This window comes from Heterodontus francisci, chromosome 6 (assembly GCF_036365525.1).
Source record: "Heterodontus francisci isolate sHetFra1 chromosome 6, sHetFra1.hap1, whole genome shotgun sequence".
Classification (NCBI taxonomy): domain Eukaryota; kingdom Metazoa; phylum Chordata; class Chondrichthyes; order Heterodontiformes; family Heterodontidae; genus Heterodontus; species Heterodontus francisci.
Genome location: NC_090376.1, coordinates 30,715,094 through 30,741,883, shown reverse-complemented (window position 1 = coordinate 30,741,883; position 26,790 = coordinate 30,715,094). Strand labels below are relative to the sequence as shown.

Sequence of the window (26,790 nt, the reverse complement as noted above, 5' to 3'; positions counted from 1 at the left end):
GTCAAATGAAAAACTTCCAGTAGTCACAAAGATCTGTGTCTGGGTAAATGTTTTTCATGTGTCTTCTGGGAAGCAGGCCTTATTGTCTCCCAGCAGTGTTGTTTGCCTTGCAGCTGGCTGCAGGAGGTCTACTTGGAGACCAAGTGACACTTGTGCATCTAAAAGCACCTAGAAATTGCTTGACTAATGCTTTGCAATTCCAGTGTGAGAGGTGAGATTCTAAACGAGTACATTGCATCGGTATTCACCGAGGAGAGGGACATGACGGATGTTGAGGTTAGGGACAGATGTTTGATTACTCTAGGTCAAGTCGGCATAAGGAGGGAGGAAGTGTTGGATATTCTAAAAGGCATTAAGGTGGACAAGTCCCCAGGTCCGGATGGGATCTATCCCAGGTTACTGAGGGAAGCGAGAGAGGAAATAGCTGGGGCCTTAACAGATATCTTTGCAGCATCCTTAAACACGGGTGAGGTCCCGGAGGACTGGAGAATTGCTAATGTTGTTCCCTTGTTTAAGAAGGGTAGCAGGGATAATCCAGGTAATTATAGACCGGTGAGCCTGACGTCAGTGGTAGGGAAGCTGCTGGAGAAGATACTGAGGTATAGGATCTATTCCCATTTGGAAGAAAATGGGCTTATCAGTGATAGGCAACATGGTTTTGTGCAGGGAAGGTCATGTCTTACCAACTTAATAGAATTCTTTGAGGAAGTGACAAAGTTGATTGATGAGGGAAGGGCTGTAGATGTCATATACATGGACTTCAGTAAGGCGTTTGATAAGGTTCCCCATGGTAGGCTGATGGAGAAAGTGAAGGCGCATGGGGTCCAAGATGTACTAACTAGATGGATAAAGAACTGGCTGGGCAACAGGAGACAGAGAGTAGCAGTGGAAGGGAGTTTCTCAAAATGGAGACGTTTGACCAGTGGTGTTCCACAGGGATCCGTGCTGGGACCACTGTTGTTTGTGATATACATAAATGATTTGGAGAAAAGTATAGGTGGTCTGATTAGCAAGTTTGCAGACGACACTAAGATTGGTGGAGTAGCAGATAGTGAAGGGGACTGTCCGAGAATACAGCAGAATATAGATAGATTGGAGAGTTGGGCAGAGAAATGGCAGATGGAGTTCAATCAGGGCAAATGCGAGGTGATGCATTTTGGAAGATCCAATTCAAGAGTGAACTATACAGTAAATGGAAAAGTCCTGGGGAAAATTGATGTACAGAGAGATTTGGGTGTTCAGGTCCATTGTTCCCTGAAGGTGGCAACGCAGGTCAATAGAGTGGTCAGGAAGGCATACGGCATGCTTTCCTTCATCAGACGTGGTATTGAGTACAAGAGTTGGCAGGTCATGTTACAGTTGTATAGGACTTTGGTTCGGCCACATTTGGAATACTGCGTGCAGTTCTGGTCGCCACATTACCAAAAGGATGTGGATGCTTTGGAGAAGGTGGAGAGGAGGTTCACCAGGATGTTGCCTGGTATGGAGGGCGCTAGCTATGAAGAGAGGTTGAGTAGATTAGGATTATTTTCATTAGAAAGACGGAGGTTGAGGGGGGACCTGATTGAGGTGTACAAAATCATGAGAGGTATAGACAGGGTGGATAGCAAGAAGCTTTTTCCCAGAGTGGGGGATTCAATTACTAGGGGACACGAGTTCAAAGTGAAAGGGGAAAGGTTTAGGGGGGATATGCGTGGAAAGTTCTTTACGCAGAGGGTGGTGGGTGCCTGGAACGCGTTGCCAGCGGAGGTGGTAGACGCGGGCACGATAGCGACTTTTAAGATGTTTCTAGACAGATACATGAATGGGCAGGAAGTAAAGAGATACAGACCCATAGAAAATAGGCGACATGTTTAGATAGAGGATCTGGATCGGCGCAGGCTTGGAGGGCCGAAGGGCCTGTTCCTGTGCTGTAATTTTCTTTGTTCTTTGTTCTTCTAAAGGTAATTTCAACAGAGATTATAAAATTATGGAAAAATGATTAAAAATATTAGTCATTTTATTCAGATATTGTACTAATCCAATGAATAAGATAGTGTCATACCCCATTAACTGTTGTAAAATATCTTTACCACCACATTAAAACACTGCATGACATTATTTACTATGTGAATTGTGTAATAAACAAGATAGACATCCTGTTGCATTTGCAATGTGAATTGTTGAAGTTATACCTCCTACTTGAAAACCCTGCACAGATTGTAACATGAGGAAATATGTAAGTAATATATTGATATCATGCTACCGAGATTCTGTTCGAGTAAATTTGTAACAAAATTGTACTTTTTATTTTCTTGTGAAAACAATGAAGTAATGATCTTCACTGTGACGGCTTCCTTTACGATACGGTTTTTGAAACTGTAGAATTGTTACCCTTTTTGAGTTTTGAATCACAGTTTTGTTCATTTGAACGAATGCTTTTTATATAGATGAATGTACACCCTTGGCTGAAAATATGAAGACATCAAACAGTTTTTAATTCCAGATACAGAAGTTGCTAGCAGCTTTTAAGGCTTGATCCAAAATATTGATATTTCTTTTTAAATTTCAAATGACCTTTTCTTATCCTGAGAATTATAAAATGATGCTGCACAGATGTAGGTTATTAGACCCATTAAGTCTGTGCCAGTGTTTTTCTCTAGATGAGCACCCAGTCTAAACCTACTCTCCTTGTTCTCCATGCCTTTTAATGTAACTCTTTTGGACTGGAATTTTTTTTTTCAGTCATGTGCATTCTGTATTCCTTGTTTTGTAATGTATGATTTGAGGTACAAATCCAAGGATTCTGTTTCCCTTTTTATGGTCTTACCTACTTCACTGTCACCTTTAATGGCCTGTGTTTCAGCATACAAATGTTTCCCTACTCCTCTATTCCATTTAAATTTGTATAATTTAAGGTATATTTTATTTTATTCCAAAATGTAATATTTGATATTTTTCTACATTATTCTTCCATCCAAAATGTATTACTTAACTGTTTTCTATATTAAACTCCATTTACCTTCCCAACCTGTCAGTTCCTAAGCCTAAATCATTCATATGTTTTAATAAACAAGGACTGCCCCAACACAGCTACTTGTGGAATGACACTCATATTTTCGGTCTGAAAAATGTCCTTGCCCTACCCTATCCTACCCTTTTCTTTCTATCGTTAACTGCTTATCCATGTGGCCATGTTCCACTTAATTCCATGTATCATTACCTTTATGACACATTACCAAATGCTTTTTGAAAATCCATTTAAATTACACCCATATCATTTCCTTTATCTATCCTCTCTGCTACTTGTTCAAAGAATTCTGTAAAATGGTAAAAATGTGACCTGTGTTTTAGAAGTCCATGCTGACTGGCCCTGTTGAAGTTTTGTTTCTTTTAGTGCTTTGTAGTTTCTTCATTTATTATTGATTCTAGAAACTTACCAACAACTGAATCAAGACTAACTGGCCTGTAATTTAAAAACAGAAGATGCTGGAAATACTCAGTTCTGATGAAAGGCCATCGACCTGAAACATTAAAATAAAAGCGAAATACTGCATATGCTGGAAATCTGAAATAAAAACAGAAATTGCTGGAAATACACAGCAGGTCTGACAGCATCTGTGGAGAGAGAAACAGAGTTAACGTTTCAGGTCTGTGACCTTTTATCACTTCTGGATGTAATCTATCAGATTCAGGTGATGTGTTCATCCTAAATTAGAGTATCTTCTTTAATGGTCTTTGACTGTTCTTATGTTCTAAATATGCTATGTGCTTCTAATTTTCTAGGGGTGTTTTTGCCAATTGGACTAGTTTTACAGCCATGGATGGGTTCTGCAGCAATGGCTGCATCCTCTGTTTCAGTTGTAGTTTCATCACTATTGCTGAAACTGTAAGTAACTGAACATAACATTTTCCCCATGTTGAATCTTTGAGTAGTAGGGTCTAATGTTGATATTTCAGAAACAAGTTGGCCATTTAAATTGAGCAATTTAAAATACCGATGTGTATTTATTTTAGTTTTCCAAGCAAAAAATAGTTGACACACAGTAGACCAGGTGAAGTTGTTACAATTAACTGCTTTGATAAGAATTAGTTACAAATAGGATTGGAGGCTGCAGCACTGAAATGCCCCTAATCAAAGCTACAAATGACATAGAATCGTAGCATGGTTCCAGCACAGAAAGAGACAATTTGGCCCATCGTGTCATGCCAGCTCTCCAAGAGCAACTCAGCTAGTCCCATTTTTGGTCCTTTCCCCATAGCCCTGCAAAGTTTTTCTCTTCAGGTGCTTATCCAATTCCTTTTTGAAAGTGCCAATTGTATCTGCCTCCAGCACACTCTCAAGTAGTGCATTCCAGATCCTAATTATTACCTGTGTAAAAAAAAAAAAATGTTTTGCCTCATGTCACAGTTGGTTCTTTGCCAATCACTTTAATTCGGAGTCCTCTGGTTCTCGACCCTTTCGCCAATGGGAACAGTTTCTCTTTATCTACTCTGTCTAGAACCCCCATGATTTTGAACACTTCTTTCAAATTTCCCCTCAACCTTTTTAAGGAGAACAACCCAGCTTCTCCAGTCTGTCCACGTAACTGAAGTCCTTTATACCAGGAACCATTGTTGTGAATCTTTTCTGCACCTTCTCTAAAGCCTTTACATCCTTCCTAAATTGCGGTGCCCAGGATTATACATAATATTCCAGTTGAGGCCAAACCAGAGTTCTGTAAAGGTTCATTATAACTTCCTTGCTTTTGCATATTATGCACCTGTTTATAAAGCCCAGGATCCTATATGCCTTTTTAACCACTTTTTCAACCTGTCCTGCCACGTTCAGCGATTTGTGCATGTCTACCCCCGGGTGTCTCTGTTCCTGCACCCCCTTTAGAATTGTGCTCTTTATTTTATATAGCCTTTCCTCGTCCTCCACACCAAAATGTACCAGTTCACACTTCTCTGCATTAAGTTTCATCTGCAAATGTCTGCCCATTCCACCAGCCTGTCTATGTCCTATCGAAATCTATCACCATCCTCCTCACAGTTCACAATACTTCCAATTCACACATCCTCTGTGACTGTGGTGCACTGTCTCTCCTCGTCAGTTCTTCAGCACTCATCGACTTTTCTACTCTCCTGCCTGTTAAATAATCCTACAGCTTCCCTCTGAGCCTCTCTTGACATCCTCCAAAAGCCCCAGTAAGACATTCACCGCTATCTCCTGATAAGGATCAATCCTAATTGCCAATCATACTCTCTCCCCGAGAGTCTTTGGTCCCTGCCACAAACTCCATTCCCTAGCTACCTACTCCATCTCTCTCTGGCAACTTTCTGAGGCTGAGCCAGACTGTTCGAAACCTCGGAGTCATGTTTGATCCGAGTTGAGCTTCCAACCACGTATTTGCAGCGAGCTTCCAACCACGTATTTGCAGCATCAAGAAGTCCGCCTATTTCCACCTCCGTAACATTGCCTGACAGCCCCTGCCTCAACTCATCTGCTGAAACTCTCATCCATGTCTTTGTTACCTCTACATTATTTCAACACACTCCTAGCCTCCCATATTCTACCTTTTGTAAACCTGAGGTCATCCAAAACTCTGCTGCCCATGTCCTAGTTCACACCAAGTACCATTAACCTATCACCCGTATGCTTGCTGACTAAGCAACACCTTGATTTTTAAAATTGTTATCCTTTTCAAATCCGTCCATGGCCTCGCCTCTCCCTATCTCTGTGGTCTCCTCAACCCTCTGAGATTTTTGCATTCCTCCAATTCTGGCCTCATGCGCATCCCCGATTTTAATTGCTTCACCATTGGTGGCCGTGCACACAGCTGCCAAGATCCTAAACTTTGGAACTCCCTCCCTAAACCCCTCTCTTTCCTGCTTTAAGATGCTCCTTGAAACATATGTTTTTGGTTATGTGCCCAAGTACTTCTTAATGTGACTCGGTGTCAGATTTTGTTTGATTACGCTCCTGTGAAATACCTTGTTATGTTTTACTCGTTAAAGGCACTATATAAATGCAAATTGTTGTTGCTGTCCTCCTCAACCTTTGTCATGATTGACCACGCGATCCTCCTCCATTGTCCAGCTCAGTCGTCTGGTTGCACTATTACCTATCCAGTCATAGACAGGGCGTCTCTAGCCATGGCTTCCCTTCCTACCCCTGCACTGTTACTTCTGGAGCTCCTCTTCATTTACATGCTGTTCCTTGGCAATATCAACCAAAGGTTCCACATGTATGTTGAGGATACCCAGCTCTTCGTCTTCACCACATCTCCAACCCTTCCATTACCACTTTGTTGTTAGACTGCTTGTTCAACATCCAGCCTCGGATGAGCCACAATTTCTTTCAGTTAAACACTGGGAAGACCAAAACTATCACCTTTGGCCCCTGTTACAAACTCTATATCCTTGGCGCCTAAACCGTTCCTCTCCTTGGCCAATGTCTCACAATGAATGGACTGTTCGGAGCTTCAGCATCGTCTTGGACCCTTTTCACCTCAGTCCATCTGCTGCAGAAACACTTACCTATGCCTTTTTGACCACCAGATGTGACTATTCCAATGTTTGTCTGCTTGGCTTCCCATCCTCCACCCTCCATAAACTCCAATTCATCCAAAACTTTGCTGCCTGGTAAAGTCCCACTCACCCACTAACCTTGTGTTCAGTGACCACCTGTTCCCCCAATGCCTCAAATTTAAAATTCTCATTCTTGTGTTTTACTCCATGACCTCAATCTTCCCTATTTCTGTAACCTTCTACAACCCTATAACCCTCCAAAAAGTGTACATTGTTCCAACGCTGGCCATGTGAATCCCCACTCCCTTTGCCCCACCACTGGAAGCTTTGTCTTCCACTATCTAGGCCACAAATTTTGGAACTTATTCCTAAATCTTTCCACCTCGCTCTTGTCGCATAAGATCCTCCTTGAACCCACCTCCTTAACCAAACTTTTGGTCATGCCTCCTGATATCTCCTCTTTTGGCTCATTGTCCATTTATGTCAGATTTCACTTCTATGTTACAGGTGTTATTGTTGTTATAGGGAGACAGACTAAAATGATGAAATGCCTTGCAGGATTATGATGGTTGTTTTGCCACTGTATTGTGGAAAATGTTGTTTGTGGTGAGCATAGCCTGCTTTTGAACAGCAGAGAAGTGGGGTTGGATGAATAGTTTAAGTAGACCATTCCCTGCTCTGTGAAAAGACTGAGCTTAAGAAAATAAGAGATAGGAGCAAAGAAAGAACAAAGAAAATTACAGCACAGGAACAGGCCCTTCGGCCCTCCAAGCCTACGCCGATCCAAATCCTTTATCTAAACCTGTCGCCTATTTTCTATGGGTCTGTATCTCTTTACTTCCTGCCCATTCATGTATCTGTCTAGATACATCTTAAAAGACACTATCATGCCCGCGTCTACCACCTCCGCTGGCAATACGTTCCATGCACCCACCACCCTCTGCATAAAGAGCTTTCCACGCATATCCCCCCTAAACTTTTCCCCTTTCACTTTGAACTCGTGTCCCCTTGTAGACCATTTGACCCCTCGAGCCTGCTGCGTCATTGAATAAGATCATGGCTGATCTGATTGTGGCCACAACTCCACTTTCCTGTCTGCCCCCCATAACCCTTGAATCCCTTGTAGATCAAAAATCTGTCTAACTCAGCCTTGAATATATTCAATGACTCAGCCTCCACTGCTGTCTGAGGTAGAGAATTCCAAAGATTTATGACCCTTTGAGAGAGGAAATTCCTCCTCACTTCCATCTTAAATGGGAGACCCTTTATTCTCAAACTGTGCCCCCTAGTTCTAGATTCTCCCATGAGGCGGAACATCCTCTCCACATCTACCCTGTCGAGCTCCCTCAGAATCTTTGATGTTTCAAAAAGATCACTTCTCATTCTTCTAAACGCCAATGGGTATAGGCCCAACCTTTTCAACCTTTCCTCATAAGACAACCCCTTCAACCCAGGAATTAGCCCAGTGAATCTTCTCTGAACAGTGTCCAATGCAAGTATATCTCTCGTTAAATAAGTTGACTAAAAATGTACACAGTACTCCAGGTGTGGTCTCACCAACACAGCAGTATTGCAAGACTTCTCTACTTTTATACTCCATCTCCCTTACAATAAAGGCCAACATTTCATTTGCCTTCCTAATTACTCGCTTTTTTAAAAGTATTCTTTTATGGGATCTGGGCATCACTGGCTAGGCCAGCACTTATTGCCTATCCCTAATTCCCCTTGAGAAGGTCATGGTGAGTCGCCTTCTTGAACCACTGCAGTCCATGTGATGTTGGTACACCAACAGTGCTGTTAGAGAGGGAGTTCCAGAATTTTGACCCAGCGACAGTGAAGGAACAGTGATATATTTCCAAATCAGGATGGTGTGTGGTTTGGAGGGGAACTTTGAGCCACACATTCAGTTCTCTGATCTTTGCCAATTTGCTCGTGAGTCAGGTACTAATCCAGAGTTTATTACCTTTGTGGTTCTGCTTTTTAATTTAGCCCCAACTGTTTATACTCGCTAAGAACCTCTTTCTTAGTCCTACCTATGTCCTTGGTACCCATGTGGACCATGACAACTGGATCCTTCCCCTCTCACTCAAGATTCCTCTCCAGCCCTGAGGAGATAATCTTAACCTTGGCACCGAGCAGTCAATACAGCCTTTGGGATTCATGCATTTGTCTGCAGAGAACAGTATCTCTTCCCCCAAGCTATACTGTCCTATACTGCTATTACATTGCTTTTTATTCCTGACTTGAAACCTCGGTGCTATGGTCAGTTTGCTCACCTTCCCCACAGTCCCTACTCTGAGCCGCACAGGAGCTGCAAGAACAATGTACCTCTTGGACAAGTACAAGGGCTGAGGCTCTTCCATTGCTACCTTCTGGATCCCCATACCTGCCTCACTTGTAGTCACACCCTTCTGTCCTTGAGCACTGTCCAAATCTGAAGTACTTAACCTAAGGGGTGTGACTGCCTCCTCGACATGTCCAGGTAACTTTCTTCCTCCCTGATGCATCGCAGTGTCCAAAGCTCGGACTCCAGCTCATCAACTCTGAGCCAATGTTCTTCGCACTGCAGACGCTTACTGCAGATGCGGTTGCTGTGGATCAATCTGGTGACCACCAGCTCCCACATACTGCAGCTGCAACACATCACCTGCCCTGCCATCTTTATTGTATCTTATTTAACTAATTAAATAACGAGGTCTTTGACCTCATCAACAGACGTGGTCTCTTCAGACTACTAGCAAAGTTCGGATGTCCACCAAAACTACTAAGTATCATCACCTCATTCCATGACAATATGAAAGGCACAATTCAGCATAGGGGTGCCTCATCAGACCCCTTTCCTATCCTGAGTGAACAGGGATGTGTTCTCGCACCTACACTGTTTGGGATCTTCTTCTCACTGCTGCTCTCACATGCGTTCAAGCCTTCAGAAGAAGGAATATTCCTCCACACAAGATCAGATGGCAGGTTGTTCAACCTTGCCTGTCTTAGAGCGAAGACCAAAGTATGAAAAGTCCTCATCAGGGAACTCCTGTTTGCTGACGATGCTGTATTAACATCCCGCACAGAAGAGTGTCTGCAGAGACTTATCGACAGGTTTGCGGCTGCCTGCAATGAATTTGGCCTAACCAACAGCCTCAAGAAAACGAACATCATGGGAACTTCAGAAATGCTCCATTCATCAATATCGGCTACCACACTCTGGAAGTGGTTCAAGAGTTCACCTGCCTAGGCTCAACTATCACCAGTAACCTGTCTCTAGATGCAGAAATCATTAAGCGCATGAGAAAGGCGTCTGCTGCTATGTCCAGACCGGTCACGAGGGTGTGGGAAAATGGCGCACTGACACGGAACACAGAAGTCCGAGTGTATCAAGCCTGTGTCCTCAGTACCTTGCTCTACGGCAGCGAGGCCTGGACAACGTATGTCAGCCAAGAGCGACGTCTCAACTCATTCCATCTTTGCTGCCTTCGGAGAATCCTTGGCATCAGGTGGCAGGACCGTATCTCCAACACAGAAGTCCTCGAGGCGGCTAACATCCCCAGCATATACACCCTACTGAGCCAGCGGCGCTTGAGATGGCCATGTGAGCGCATGCAAGTTGGCAGGATCCTCAAGGACGCATTGTATAACAAGCTCGTCACTGGTATCAGACCCACCGGCCGTCCATGTCTCTGCTTTAAAGATATCTGCAAATGTGACATGAAGTCCTGTGACACTGACCACAAGTCATGGGAGTCAGTTGCCAGTGATCACCAGAGCTGGCGGGCAGCCATAAAGGTGGAGCCAAAGAGTGGCAAGTCGAAGAGACTTAGCAGTTGGCAGGAAAAAAGACAGAAATGCAAGGAGAGAGCCAACTGTGTAACAGCCCCGACAACCAATTTTATCTGCAGCGCCTGTGGAAGAGTCTGTCACTCTAGAATTGGTCTTTATAGCCACTCCAGGCGCTGCTCCACAAACCACTGACCACATCTAGGTGCTTACCCATTGTCTCTTGAGACAAGGAGGCCAAAGAAGAAGAAGCATTTAACTAATTAGGGTTTCAAGTTTTGAAATGTCACTCAGCGATTATTTGTAGCTATATTAAGTAGTTTAACTAGTTAACCTATAAATTTAATGCAGTACTTCTATCTCCCCGGTTCTAGTTTAAACTACTGCCCTAGTTTAGAGGAACAAAAACTGTAAAACTCACTCTGCAATCACCTACCTGTTCACCCAAATAATGCCTCTAGATCTCAGCTTTCACTGCCTCTCTTGGACTGCTCCTTGTTGTTCTAAAAAAACCAGAACAGCATCTCTTCCCTCCACTATGCCGAATTCCCTCACTCACCAAATTGGCGAGTTAAGTACTCTATGAACACTTACTCTATGAACACGTACTCCTTTGAAGTGGACTCCGTGTTACCTACTTAACGCGTGATGTTTGATGGAATAGAGCAGAGGTGGGCAATGTTACAGAGATGGAAATTGCATCTTTTAGTCACTAGTTGTAAAATCTGGATGTATTAATTGCTATGGCTAAAAAGGCATAATGCTATATCGGATTTTGATATCACACTAACTAGACTCATGCTCCATTGAATAAAGTAACATTTTCCCCTTTCTTTACTGTTATCCTGGCCTACCCCTTTACTTGCACTCATTCCACTACTATTGAACTAGGAAGGATGGCAGGTATCGGTGTAATAGAATACAATCTTTTGTGCTGTGCCTATCAATTTGAATCAGCTTATGATCTATGACTTGTATTCCCTTCGAATGAAAGAACAACCCAAGTGTTTGACTGATCTTCCCCATGGAAATTAGACTATTTGAAATTAGTGATTAAAATGGTATGTTTGTCCAGAATTCTGATTATAATTTACATAAGTTCTGTCTTCTTGCTGTTTTCCATTTTAGCTACAAGAAGCCCGATATAGAAAAGCTTGAATCACAAGCTCAGGGCTGCATGAAACAGTTTACACCATCGCAAATTAGTATCCGTATTGGAATAGATGACAGGCGACGAGATTCTCCAAGGTACAGTGCCTGGGATCGAATAAGACGTACCAGTCAATTATCTCTTAACTCACTGACTTCTGACAAACAATCAAATCAGAGCATATCTCTACATGAGGACCATGACAAATGGTCTCTGCTGATTGGACAGCAAAATGAAGAGTGTACTATTTAAGGTACTAATTATGAATTGACAGAATATATTTTTTTTAAATGTGACCATCCAATGTGAAGCTTATTAAATGACCACAGCGACAAATGGGACTTTCATTTGATGTACTCAGTGTATTGGTGAAAAATAAACTGCTTCATTAATAGTCACTTGTTTTGAACCAAAGGTACACAACCATTCTCAAACAGCAGTTTCTGAGGTTTAGGTTTGTGAAGAGCTTTGAAAATACCAATTTTGTACATGAGCAATGCGCGCAGCTTTATTCTTTTCAAGCGAGCGCTGAGCATTCTCACAAAACCGCAATAAAAACTAACAATTTTGATATTTTACTCAGACTTTAAGAATGAGCAAACAGTGATTCTGTACATTTCTCCAAAACTGTTGTGCAGTAATGTGACAAATTATGGAACACGTGAATTCCTGCAAATGTTACCTGATGGAAGCATTGCAATTTTGAAAGCTTAATTTCTGTTTCAATTTTTAAATCAACAAACTCTTACCAATGTTTATATCTTTCCATCATGCCATCCTTTTGAAGTTGCCAGATAGAAAAAGATTGCCCTGTTTGTAAAACATCAGCCAAACCAGGCAATTCTTCCATGATAGTTAACACTCAAAACTGCCGTGTCATGTTGAGATCTGAGCCAAGTTCATCAATAAAGATGAAAAAAAAACTGACACTCAGTCTGGTTTTTACCAGTGGGCATGTGCTTCCTACTGGTTAGTTGTAAGGCTGAAGATCAGAAAGGAATATAGCATTTCCCCTCCTATTGTCAGAATTTCTGACTTAAAAAGTACCACAAAACAAATCATTGAAAGATAATTTAGAATAAAGGAGTAGTGTACTTCTGAATGTGACATTAGAGATATTTTTCATTCCATTATGAATTTTTAACATCAGCCGTCTGTCCATGTTGCATCATAGTCTGAACCTGGCCGATGGAATGCTGATGAGCACTGGCTGTTAGAAGTGTTAACAGTGCACTTAAAGCACATCATTTGTCCTGCCACATATACAAAATTCCTCAAAACTATTCAAGTCTGAACTTCAAGACAGAAAGCATTCCAAAATCATTCTGAGCAGAAAGTCAGCTGGGTTAGAAGTCTTACCACATGATGGGCTGAATTTTCTTCTACCACCGCCGGGAGCAGCAGCGGGCAAAGAAATGGGAACTTGCACGTGTGGACCATGCACTGCCATGCCACTGTGATCTACCATGAGGCAGCCCAAGATAATATGCCAGTCAGCCCCACCCAAAATCACTTGGAGGGCGCTGGTGCCATTTTTAAAGGGCAGCCAGCCCTGCTGGTACATTTAACTTTTTAAAGCCCTAAGCCCCCTCCCGCCAACAGTGCATGACTATCGCACCCCTTTACAATTACATGTAATAGTTGTCCTCTTTATCTTCCCCCCTCCCCCCCCCCCCCAACCACCACCAAAAACACTTACCTGCAAGACTTGACCTCCCCCCGTCCCCCCCAAACTGATCAATGTGCAGAGGTCACACCCCCCATCCCCTACACTTCTGACCCTAACCACTACACTGAAAATCATGAGTATCCCCCCTCAGTGGTGCCAGCTTTCCCTGGACAGGAAAGTGAAGGTGTGTGAGTGCCAGCCGCTGCTTGGAAGACCCTGGGCAGCAGTTAAGATCGATGCAAGTTTTATTTAAATTTATTCGGGGGCTTCATTTAAATATATAAAGCTGGGTCCCAGCAGCAAGGGGCCGCCACAGAGTCTCACCACCACAAGAAAGATCGGTCCCAGCACTCCTGGTGTTGGATTCCGTGGCAGGCCACTGCTGGTACAATCTTCCGGTCCCCCCGCCATAGATCCCAACATCGGGACCTCAACAAAATCCAGCCCGATGTGTGTATTCAAGTGCATATTATGATAATAGTGACTTGTTCTGTTGTCTTACATTCATGTTATGTTTTCTCTTCAGTATTATAGGCGAGTATTAAAGTCACCTTTGCATCCAAGGTAACTGCAATCTACACAATACATAAATGAGTTACAGATGCAACGGTCACTGAATGAATAAGCCTGAAGTAATATAGCATATGCCTTAAAATATATAGTAGCAGATATTGATTTTCCAGGTGTAAGATAAGTAAAGGTATTTAGTGATGGAACATAAATTTTGATAATCCAATTTTATACCTACTGTATTTTTGTTGTGCAGTTTGACATTTTGTTCCATTTTTGTAATCAAGAAAGTTCCTTTTTAAGAAGCAATGGCTATTGAGTTCTTAAAGATGCATCAAGAACAATGTCAGCAGTTCATCTCCAGAGAAGATTATTGTCTAGTTTATGATGCAGATTTTTAAAACAAAGCATTTTCTTTAGGATTGATTTGATATATTGACATTGCATGGAAGTTTGAGTTAGAGTGATCCACCCTTTCTCTGGGAGAGGATTAATTTGAAACTTATTTTTGTTACTCTGTGTTAATGTTTAAGCTGACTTAATGAATTAGATACAAGAATCTTAGGCTGGGGGTTCAGGAATAAAGCTTCTGAAATGTTACATTATGACATCATTGAAGAATTTGCATGGCAAAGAAAATTTACTGTCATGTAAAATCTGAATGATAAAATTTCAACTGTGTATGAAATGTTCAACATTTTTTCACAGTTAAAATTTTAGCTGATAAAAGAGCCACAGCGGTAACCGAGTCAATACCACATTATATAGAAGGCATAATATGTAACTCAAAGTGTGACTTATACAATAAGTTTTATAGTAAATAGAAACAACAACAACTTGTATTTGTTTAGCGCCTTTAACGTAATAAAATATCCCAAAGTACTTCACAGGAGCATTATAAAACAAAATATGACACAAAGCTACATAAGGAGATATTAGGGCATGTGACCGAAAGCTTGGTCAAAGAAGTAGCTTTTAAGGAGGAAAGTGAGATAGAGAGGCAGAGGGGTTTGGGGAGGGAATCCCAGAGCTTAGGAGGCAGGCAGCTGAAGACACAGCTACCAAGGTTTGAGTGAGTGAAATCAGGGGTGCTCAAGAGGCCAGAATTTTTAAAAATCACAGATATTTCAGAGGGTTGTGGGCCTGGAGGAGGTTGCAGAGTTAGGGAGGGGTGAAGTACTGGAGGAATTTGAAAACAAGGGTGAGAATTTTTCAGTTGAAACGGTGCTTAATCTAGAGCCAATGTAGGTCAGTGAGCACAACGGTGATGAGTAAATGATGTGTGGTGGAGCAGAGATTTGGATGACTTCAAGTTTATGGAGGGTAGACGTGGGAGGCTAACCAGGAGTGTGTTAGAATAGTCAAGTCCAGACGTAACAAAGGCATGGAAGTGGTATCTAAAAAGAATTTGCTGTCTTTATCACTGTTGCAAAGACAAGCTCCTTTCTTAAGCTCAAAATATTGACAGCTTTTGTGTTACATGTGGAAGGAAGTTTACTCTGATCAAACAATGTTAAACGTTTCTTTTAATCTAATTTTCTGTACCAAATGTTGCTATGAAATGTAAATATAGTAAAATCAAATGTAGTGAAATCAAATAAAGGATTAATGTCTTTTGTTTTTTTCTGGATGGCTTTATTTTAATATGGAAGATAGCTAATCCCCATTCACAGCAGTGTGTCGAAGACATTTTTTGTAGGTATCAGAATCCTTGCATCAGTAACTTGAAGCAGTAATTTTAAGCGCGACAAGGTGAGTTATTTTTTTAGCCACCAAGGCATTTTAGTAGTACGTGTTCATTGAAGTTCTGTGTTTTGTACTTATTCCCCACTGTTTCCCAGAATTGTCAACATTAAGGGGTAAAAAAATTCTAATGTCAGTATTTTTTTTAATGTACTGACCACGTAGTTGTTTCAGTATAAAAGCTGAACTCATGACATTACTATTGGGTGACTGAATGCCAGAAGATCCCTTGCACCCTCAGACTTGAGGGCCTAAAATTCTCACTGAAGATTTGACATGTACACTGGATTTTATACTCAACAAAAATTGCTACAGTGGTAATTCCATGAGCCTGCAAGCCCAGTGGGGAACAACACACACAGTGAGCATAGGTCAAATGGTACCTTTGGAAAGACATTGGGACCGCTAGAAAGAAAGTTGGAGTGGGAAATTTTGAAATGAACGCTTTTTGTTATCATTGATCAATTTTTAAATAAATAGTTGCATTGAAACACTACGGCAATGATTACAATTTAGAAGTGTGTTATGAATGCTGGACTTTGTAGTATGATTATGTTTTTAAAACTGTGATCTTAATTGCAATGTAAAATGGTTCGGAGGAGACATGTGACCTCTCACAATTCTGCCCAGAGACAAGCCAGGGGGCTTGGATACCACTGGATCTTTAATGCAAAAACAAGGAACTAGAAACGAGGAACCCAGATCAAAGACCCTTTTGAAAGCAGAGTGCAAGGGTGTAACACCTAAAGGACAAATCTCTCCCAGACTCTCAGATTGTAAACAAAAAGCCAGGGGCTCTAAAAATGCAAATTCAAGTTGCAATTGTTAACACCTGGAAACAAAGAAAGGCCTAGGTGGTTTTACTATGGTCAGATGTATGAATTCTGAGAATTGAAAAAGGCAAATGACTATTTACTTTTTGAGCTGAATAAATTCAACAAGCTTTCCTTGGTCTGTAGGCAGGCTAAAGGAAGACCAGCAAGCAGAGCTGTGCAGCCGACAGAGAGATGAGAGAAAAACAGCTGCTCTCAAATCACTGATACGGAGGAGAAAAGACCAATGGGGTCACCAGAAATTGTCTTAGGAGCAGAAGACCAGTCGAATGTGGTCGGGAGAAGTGAGCGAAGAGGACATTGGCTTTGAGAAGGACTGGGAGATTCAATCCATTGCAACGGAGAGGAGTTTGGGACTTTTAACTGGAAGGATACCTTTTCGATGAGAACAGTAATGTACAAATGTATGGGATTTTCGAGTGTGTTAATAAATTAATGGGAAATACCTTTCTGTGTAATTTAGTGTATTACCTGCCTGCTAAGTACTGTTTAGTTAACATTGATTTTTAGTTTAGTTATAGTAAAAGTCTTAAAATGTGAAATCTTGTGTAATTCTTTGTTTGGTCTAGGGAGTTCATACCTCTTGTTTTAAAGCTTACAGTCTACTGCGGTGCTTAATTGTTTGTAAAGTGCTTCAGGACATCCTGGTGTCATGAAAGGTGCTATCTTCTTCTTTGGCCTCCTTATCTCGAGAGACAATGGGTAAGCGCCTGGAGGTGGTCTGTGGTGTGTGGAGCAGCGCCTGGAGTGGCTATAAAGGCCAATTCTAGAGTGACGGGCTCTTCCACAGGTGCTGCAGAAAAATTTGTTTGTCGGGGCTGTTACACAGTTGGCTCTCCCCTTGCGTCTGTCTTTCCTGCCAACTGCTAAGTCTCTTCGACTCGCCACACTTTAGCCCCGCCTTTATGGCTGCCCGCCAGCTCTGGCGAACGCTGGCAACTGACTCCCACGACTTGTGATCAATGTCACAGGACTTCATGTCGCGTTTGCAGACGTCTTTAAAGCGGAGACATGGACGGCCGGTGGGTCTGATACCAGTGGCGAGCTCGCTGTACAATGTGTCTTTGGGGATCCTGCCATCTTCCATGCGGCTCACATGGCCAAGCCATCTCAAGCGCCGCTGACTCAGTAGTGTGTATAAGCTGGGGATGTTGGCCGCCTCGAGGACTTCTGTGTTGGAGATACGGTCCTGCCACCTGATGCCAAGTATTCTCCGGAGGCAGCGAAGATGGAATGAATTGAGACTTCGCTCTTGGCTGACATACGTTGTCCAGGCCTCGCTGCCATAGAGCAAGGTACTGAGGACACAGGCTTGATACACTCGGACTTTTGTGTTGCGTGTCAGTGCGCCATTTTCCCACACACTCTTGGCCAGTCTGGACATAGCAGTGGAAGCCTTTCCCATGTGCTTGTTGATTTCTGCATCTAGAGACAGGTTACTGGTGATAGTTGAGCCTAGGTAGGTGAACTCTTGAACCACTTCCAGAGCGTGGTCGCCAATATTGATGGAGCATTTCTGACGTCCTGTCCCATGATGTTCGTTTTCTTGAGGCTGATGGTTAGGCCAAATTCATTGCAGGCAGCCGCAAACCTGTCGATGAGACTCTGCAGGCACTCTTCAGTGTGAGATGTTAAAGCAGCATCGTGAGCAAAGAGGAGTTCCCTGATGAGGACTTTCCGTACTTTGGACATCGCTCTTAGATGGGCAAGGTCGAACAACCTGCCCCCTGATCTTGTGTGGAGGAAAATTCCTTCTTCAGAGGACTTGAACGCTTGTGAAAGCAGCAGGGAGAAGAAAATCCCAAAAAGTGTGGGTGCGTGAACACAGCCCTGTTTCACGCCACTCAGGATAGGAAAGGGGTCTATACAAAACACAAAAGAGAGGCTTATGACAAATGTAAGCTTCATACTACAGTCGAGAACTAAGCTGAACACAGGAGTTACTGTCAGTTGAAATTTTATTATTCAGATTTCATCTATGTATGAAATGCGCATCATTTTTTCACAATTGCAATCTTAGTTTTTTTTCTTGAAAAGCCACAGCAATATAAGAGAAGGAATAAGGCAAAGAAAGTATGAGATTAGATTAGTGGCTAACATAAAAGAGAACCCCAAAATTCTTCGTAAACAAATATATAGTAAAAGGAGACTCAAAGGAAGGCTGGGACTGATAAGGGACCAAAAAGGAGATAATCTTGTGGACGCAGAAGGAATGGCTGAGGTACTAAATGAGTACTTTGCATCTCCACCAGAGAAGAGGATGCTGCCAATAATATCAGTAAAGCAGCAGTTAGTAGTGATGCTGGATAAGATGAAGTTTTTAAAAAATCACCCAGTCTGGATGGAATACATCCTGGGGTACCAAGAGAAGAAAGGGTGGACATTGTAGAGGATGTGGCTATAATCTTCCAATCTTTCTTAGATATGGGGAGGGTGCCAGTAGACTGGAGGATTGCCAATGTTGCACTCCTTTTTTTAAAAAAAGGGGAAAGAATTAAACCTGGCAACTATAGGCCAGGTAGCCCGAGTTGATGTTAGGGAACCTTTTGGAGACAATAATCCAGGTAAAAATAAATAGGCATTGAGAAACATATGACCTAATACATGAAGGCATAGATTTATTCAAGAAAAATTGTGTTTGACAATTTGAGTTTTTTTGATGAATTAATGGAGAGGGTTGTTGAGTGTATATGGACTTTTAAAAGGAGTTTGGTTAAAGTATCACAAAATAGATGTGTTATTAAAATTGAAGCTCATGGGATCAAAGGGACAGTGGCAGCGTGGATACAAAATTGACTAAGGGACAGAAAGCAGAGAATAGTGGTGAATGGTTGTTTTCAAACTGGAGGGAAGTACACTGTAATGATCCCCAGGGGTTTTCATATATTTTTCATATTGTTACGACTTGGTGAGAAGGGGTCTAGGGGTTCCCTCTCAGCCTTTGCCTGGTTTAACCGTAACAGGGGCTTAATTTTAAAACTTTTTTAGCTCCCCCTCAGTGATTCCTTGTTCACTGCTCCAATTGTAAGGCAAAGAAATCGGACAGGTTTCCTTAGATTTAAACAAGAAAGGTGGAAGTTTATTAATCTTAAACTCTAATCTGGTTACCGACTACGAATATGTGACACGACCACGCTAGCATGCATACGCGATAAACACACGCAGGTCGAGACTGAAAAGTAGAAAGAATAAAGGGGAAAAGTTTGAAGCAACATCTGTAGTTACAGTCCTTTAAGTTCAATGTGGAGTCTTTGGTTGCTGGCAAGTCTTAGTTTAGTTTAGAGATACAGCACTGAAACAGGCCCTTCGGCCCACCGAGTCTGTGCCGACCATCAACCACCCATTTATACTAATCACACACTTGCAATTCGTTTGGGCCAGTTCACACTTCAACTTGTTCCGATGTAGGAGTCTTTTCTCTCTTGAGGTTTGCGTGTCTTCCGTGAGTCCGGTGGCTTGGGAGAAAGTGAGAGAGAGGCTTCCTTGTTCCAGCTTCAGTTGCACACTGCCTTCTGACCCTTTCTGTGTGGCACAATTCAAAAAAAAAAACCTAGGTTGCCCAGCAGGTTAGTCATGTGACTAGCTCCTTATCTGGAAGAGTCTCTCCTGCAAGGTTTGTGGATTGTATTACCTTAGCAGGCTCTGGGATGCGCTTCCTTACACCTTCATTGTTTGGTGATCAAAATCCATTTGGGTTAATTGGAGCAGGGAATAGTCCTTTGTCTCCACAAGCACCGTCTCAGTATACAAATGTCCTTCCAGCCCAGTGTCTGGTGATCTTCAAACAAGTAATTTCTCCCCTCCAGCAACAATTTAAAATTCATGTTCATATGACAAAATTAATATGCCTCATTCTTGGCAGGTGGGGTCTGCATGACCATATATATGAATAACCTGGACTTGGGTATGCAGAGGACACAAAACTCAAATGTAGTAAACAACGAGGAGGATAGCAACAGACTTCAAGAGGACATATACTAGTGAAATGGGCAGACACATGGCAGTTGAAATTTAACAAAAGTGTGAAGCAATGCATTTCAGTTGGAAGAATGAGGTCAGGCAGTATAAACTAAATGGTACAATTTTAAAGGGAATGCAGGAAAAGAGAGATGCAGGGGTGTACATATAAAAATCTTTAAAGGAGGCAGGAAAGTTGAGAAGGCTGTTACAAAAATATATGGGATCTTTGGTTTCATTAATAGAGGCATAGAGTATAAAAGAAGGAGGTTATGGTAAACCTTTATAAAACAGGGTTAGGCCTCAGCTGGAATACTGGCCAGAGTTTTGCCTTCTCATACAAGGTGTTCTGTGAGGCAGCTGCAGTGAAAAATGGTGGGCGATGACATCGGAACGGGTCCCTGACATCATGACATCAGATCACCATTTTACGCTCGGCAGATAAGATGGGGATGCTGCTCGCCATCCGATTTAAGACAATTGATGGCCAATTGAATTGATTAAGAAGCCAAATGACAGCTATTTTAAGTTCCCAATGCCATTTTATGTTCTGCGCACGGGTCACATGGTGTGGGGATCGCAGACCCGGCAGTTTTAAATGAGCAGAAACTGTTCTCTGTTTTGTGTGTTGCATTTAGCAGTAAATTCCAAGGTTCGGGCTGATATTGTTGGCTCACTTGAGTGAGTAATACTCCTGATAGGGCCACAGCTTCTGTGATTTATCCCGAGTAGGGGAAGTAGGCGAGTGCCTTTCCTTACAGCAGGCAGCAAAAAGCTATCCCCAATACATCCTTGGGACGCTGCTCCCATGGGCATTGCCCACCCTGGAGAAGGGTCCTCCAGGGAGGAAGAGAACGGCACAATGAGGGATAGGCAGCCAAGTGGCCAAGGAAATCATCGACCTGCTGGCAGCTGCAGCCTGGTAGTGGGGGAGGGGCAGACCACAGAGTGCACCGGGAGCAAAGACCTGTGTGGAGACAAATCTGCCCAGTAGGCAGGGTGTAACTGCTTCCTGCAGATATCAGAGCGCCATTGCCTTAGAAGACTGCACCTGTCCTGACAGACTGTGACATCTTTGTGTGAGATGAGGTCAGCTCCAACTGCAAAGGTGGTCATCCAATGCCAGTGGCTCTAAAGGTCACAGTCGCTCTGCACTTCTATGCATCAGGCTCATTCCAGGCCTCTATAGGAAACGTGCAGAATCTCGCAATCATCTGCACAGCACTATATAAGGATGATAACTGATGTCATATTCAGGCTAGCCAACCAGTTCATCAAGTTCAAGACTGATTCGGCCAGGCAGGTCAAGACAGCCAGAGGCTTCAACACCATCGGTGGGTTCCCCATGGTCCAATGAGTGATCGACTGTACACATATGGTCATCAGAGCTCCTGCAGGCCAGCCAGGCACCTTCATTAATCGAAAGGGATTTCATCCAAATGTGCAACTTGTCTGTGACCATAGTAAAGGTATATTGCAGGTTGGTGCTAGTTATCCAGGAAACAGTAAGGAGGCATTCATTCTCTGAACCTCCCAGCTGCCAACACTTTTCAACCACCCCTCCACCCCTGAGTGCCTACAAGGATGGATATTTAGCGACAGGGGTTACCCACTGAAGAGATGGCTGATGACACCTGTGAGGAACCCATGGAATGAGGCTGAGGAACGATACAATGCGAGCCATCTGATCACCAGAGTCACCATAGTCTTTTCAATCAGTCTTCTGAAGATAAGATTTATGTGCCGAGACCACTCAGGTAGTGCCCTTCAGTATTCACCAGCAAGGGTATCTTGCATTGTGGTTGTTTGCTGCGCATCAGATTACCTGGTGCTGCAGAGGGGGGAGGCCCTGGATGCTGAGGAAATTGTTCAAAGAACAAAGAACAGTACAGCACAGGAACAGGCCATTCGGCCCTCCAAGCCTGCGCCGATCTTGATATCAGCCTAAACTAAAACCTTCTCCACTTCCGGGGACCGTATCCCTCTATTCCCATCCTATTCATGTATTTGTCAAGATGCCTCTTAAACGTCATTATAGTACCTGCTTCCACCATCTCCCCCGGCAGAAAGTTCCAGGCACTCACCACCCTCTGTGTAAAGAACTTGCCTCGCACATCCCCTCTAAACTTTGCCCCTCTCACCTTAAACCTATGTCCCCTAGTAACTGACTCTTCCACCCTGGGAAAAAGCTTTTGACTATCCACTCTGTCCATGCCACTCATAACTTTGTAAACCTCTATCATGTCGCCCCTCCACCTCCGTCGTTCCAGTGAAAACAATCCGAGTTTATCCAACCTCTCCTCATAGCTAATGCCCTCCAGACCAGGCAACATCCTGGTAAACCTCTTCTGTGCCTTCTCCAAAGCCTCCACGTCCTTCTGGTAGTGTGGCGATCAGAATTGCACGCAATATTCTAAGTGTGGCCTAACTAAAGTTCTGTACAGCTCCAGCATGACTTGCCAATTTTTATACTCTATGCCCCGACCGATGAAGGCAAGCATGCCGTATGCCTTCTTGACTACCTTATCCACCTGCGTTGCCACTTTCAGTGACCTGTGGACCTGTACGCCCAGATCTCTCTGCCTGTCAATACTCTCAAGGGTTCTGCCATTTACTGTATACCTCCCACCTGCATTAGACCTTCCAAAATGCATTACCTCACATTTGTCCAGATTAAACTCCATCTGCCATTTCTCCGCCCAAGTCTCCCAACGGATCTATATCCTGCTGTATCCTCTGACAATCCTCATCACTATCCGCAACTCCACCAACCTTTGTGTTGTCCGCAAACTTACTAATCAGACCAGCTACATTTTCCTCCAAATCATTTATATATACTACAAAGAGCAAAGGTCACAGCACTGATCCCTGCGGAACACCACTAGTCACATCCCTCCATTCAGAAAAGCACCCTTCCACTGCTACCCTCTGTCTTCTGTGACAGAGCCAGTTCTGTATCCATCTTGCCAGCTCACCTCTGATCCCGTGTGACTTCATCTTTTGTACCAGTCTGCCACGAGGGACCTTGTCAAAGGCTTTACTGAAGTCCATATAGATAACATCCACTGCCCTTCCTTCATCAATCATCTTTGTCACTTCCTCAAAAAACTCAATCAAATTAGTGAGACAGCATGAAGCATCCTCAGATGAGGAGGGGGTGAAGCCATCTGAACGTCCAGGGCAAGCAGTTGGAGGTTTGCAGGAGTTGGGTGCAAGGCAGACTCAGGAGGCTGTAATACTCAGGCATTTCTCCTGACCTGAGATTCATGAACCATGCAGTCTGCCAGTGACTGACATTGCAATCTAACTTCAGGCATTCACATCTGCTGGAATCCCAAAAGCGCTCACTTGTGTTACGAGGATTTCCATTTTTTGTTAAAACTTGAGAATCTATATTTTTAAAACTGAAAAAGGATTCTATGGATGCTGTAATCTTGAGAAGCTGAACTTTGGGTGATTTTCTTAAAAGGGAGGTTAACAGAAGGTTGACCAGTAAACAAATTTTACTGGAAAGCACCTGTTCGCAAAGAATCCAGCAGGGGGTTGTGTGTATAACCTGAAGAGCTATTTGCTTATTGACAAGTCAGGATTTATGGTTTTCATTGGACTTGCCTCTGGAAAAAGTTGGTTTCATTTTGAACTGTTAAAAAAGCCAGTAGGTGTTTGGCCAAAAACAGAAAGACATTTGCTGCCGGGAGAAGACAGCTGATATCTCTCTCTTTGAAGAACCCTTGCATCTTTGAAGAATTCCTGCGTCAGGTTGTACTGTTGCCTCCTGTATTTGAAGAAGTTCTGGATGTATGCAGAAACTTTGCATCTTGAAAAAACTTTGCATCGAATGTGTGAGAATTGAAACCTTTGTTGCTGCCCATCTGATACAAGACCTATGTGTGAAGCCTTCTGTAGCTGCATCCCTTGAAAGCTTGCCCAGACTGATCCTTAACATCGCCCAGAAATTCCTAGTGGCAGCCACCTATTCGCCTTTGGGACACCTCGCCAAAACAAAGGATTTCCATATCTTCTCTTCAGTCTAAGTTTTTTTTTATTCCTTCTATTTCTTTGTAACAGCTGTAAACCAAAATCCCTTTATTGCCCCCGGTTAATTGGTTATGTGAGTGTGTGTGTGAGGGCTAGGATAAAAATAAGGGGCTTTAATATTTCAATTCGTGTGTATAGAAACATAGAAAAATAGGAGCAGGAGTAGGCCATTCGGCCCTTCGAGCCTGCTCCGCCATTCAATACGATCATGGCTGATCATCCAAACTCAGTACCTTCTTTCTCCCTGTATCCCTTGATCCCATTAGCCCCAAGAACTGTATCTAACTCTTTCTTGAATATATTTAATGATTTGGCCTCAACTGCTTTCCGTGGTAGAGAATTCTACAGGTTCACCACTCTGGGTGAAGAAATCTCTCCTTATCTCAGTCCTAAATGGCTTACCCCTTATCCTTAGACTGTAACCCCTAGTGCTGGGACTCCCCTGCCATTGGGAACATCCTTCCTGCATCTATGTTGACTTTATTATTGATGAAGACTTGGGGTATAATAAATTGATTTTTTTTTTGTTTATTAAAGAAACCTGGTTGGTGTGCTTTATTCTGAGGTGAAAATAGAGTATCTGATTGACTCTTTCGGTTAGTGGGAAAATTTAAATATATGTTGCGACTTGAGGAGAAGTGGGACTGAATTAGCAGTGCATTCTTCTTGCCTCGGTATTAAAACCTACAAGCGCTAATCGCAGCTGCTATGGTCTACCTTTCCCTCTAACACACAATGGCCCTCTGGTGCACCTGCCCCAAGTCTCCATCTCATGCAGAAGAAAAAGTTCACTTCATACATCATCAGTTACTTGACACATAAATAAGCAAAAGGAGAACTTTCATAAAGTTTGCTGAAAGTTGCACAAACATTAACAGATCAAAATCACACCAGTGAAACCTAAGTGCAGTTACAGTGATTTCTTAAATCATTTCAGAGTGCTGACACGTCACTTCCTCTTTGCCGCCAGCTACGGCAGAGGCAGGTGGCTGATCAGGATGCCCTGTGGCTTAGGATGACCTTGGCGGGCGGCCGTCCTCTGGCTGCCCGAGGCCGTGAAGGCCCTGGCATGTTGAGGTGACCCTGAGCAGTCTCAGGACCACCTTATATCGTTCTGGCATTCTGAGGTGCTAGTGTCACTGGCAGAGCGACCAAGGAGCTGCTGTCCGCATCAGGACCGTCCTGAGAGGAGCCCCCAGCTGTAGACTGCTGTTGCTCCTCTGCTGTCACAAGGCACATTTGGGCCTCCTTGCTGACCTGAACGGGATGACCACCTGGAGGAGACCACCTGGAGGAAACCCCAGGTGCCTCATCCCTCTCTCGCATTGCCATTGATACTGCAATGGTGTGCAAGTCTCTGCGCATCTTCAGCAGGCACTGGGTGCCCTGCTGGAGCTGGCTCTCCACAGCAGCCGCCAATCTTTCAATGGAGGAAGCCAGTTGCGCAGATGACAAAGACTGTGCAGAACTCGGCTTGGAGGGAACGCATCATCTCTGGTAACGCCACCAGATCTTCACGCACCTCACGTTGCACCTGCAGCATCTGTGCCGAATAGATGACCTCAGAGGCTCGTCATTAGCATGGGACTCAGCACTGTTGTGGTCTCCCACAGTCCTCCAAGTGTCAGAGATATCGGCCGATACTGCCTCTGGCAGCTAGTCCGGCACTTGTTTGGTGCTGGCACCAGGTTGTGCCCCGAATCTGAATACGCTATTAGCCCGACCAAGGTGACTGTATCTGAGCTGGTGCTGGCTGCAGGGAAAGAATGTGTCGCTACACCCTCTGAGATCCCCTCCTTCTCCTCAGAGGTGGTCAGATTTCCCCCAGATACGTCGCCTGGCAGCAGCTGTGATTCACCTCAGTAGAAAACAGAATGATCAGGTATGTGCGACACATCAGACTGAAGGACAGGTCTTGGACTGCAGTGGGCCACATGTTTGTGAGTTTGAACGCGCGAACAACCTTCATTGTTAGAAGATCACCACCCCCCTGCTCTGTGTCCGCACTCTGGGGAACTCACCCTCTTGGCCAGTTGCTCCGTCCTCACCAGCAGATAGCAGTGCCTCCTTCTCCACAGCAGTGAGAGTTGCAATGATTAGCACACTGCCATTGGTCCGTACCCTTTCATGGGCATTCTGCGCCCTTTTCTCCGGTGGAGACACATGACAATCATTTTAGTTACTTGACTTGAAGAAGCACCCGCTCATCCCTCTTGCTATATGCTGCCTCTCGGACCATTGCCATTCAAGTGTAAGGTTAGCACATTTCTGGTCCCTTGCGTGGGTCAGATGTGTCCGGCATATGCCCCATGATAGCGCTGCAGCCATTCACTCCAGATAGCTGGCTTCCACTTTGCAGCATCGACACCTGGATATCCACCCATCTGTGTACAAAGCAATGAGGACTGAGACATGCCACTCACCTAGGCAGAGCGGAGAAGGTCGTTAACCTGCTTGCAACACTGGATCCATTGTCTTCATCACAACCCCACAGCTGCTGACCTCCTCCACGAACTCCATCCAGGCCTTCCTGGTGATCTGGGGAGGCCTCCTGCATCTGTCTGGTGGGAAGAGGACCTCCTGCCTTGCCTCAGCCACCTAGAGGAGGACATGTAGGGAGTCATCGG

General features: G+C 43.7%; 1 protein-coding gene across 4 annotated transcripts in view; it reads left to right on the top strand.

The window, feature by feature from the left end:
* LOC137371218 (copper-transporting ATPase 2-like) overlaps positions 1 to 16,646 on the top strand; it is a 189,371-nt gene extending 172,725 nt beyond the window's left edge. For 2 of the 4 annotated variants that reach the window (XM_068033410.1, XM_068033407.1), the window contains exons 20-21: positions 3,766 to 3,868; positions 11,392 to 15,177. In XM_068033410.1, coding sequence (XP_067889511.1) covers positions 3,766 to 3,868; positions 11,392 to 11,665 — 377 coding nt within the window. In that variant the 3' untranslated portion in view covers positions 11,666 to 15,177. Of the gene's footprint in view, positions 1 to 3,765; positions 3,869 to 11,391; positions 15,178 to 16,294 lie in introns of those variants that run through there. The other 2 variants (XM_068033409.1, XM_068033408.1) reach the window with 2 other exon arrangements.
* Positions 16,647 to 26,790: the final 10,144 nt, after the last annotated feature.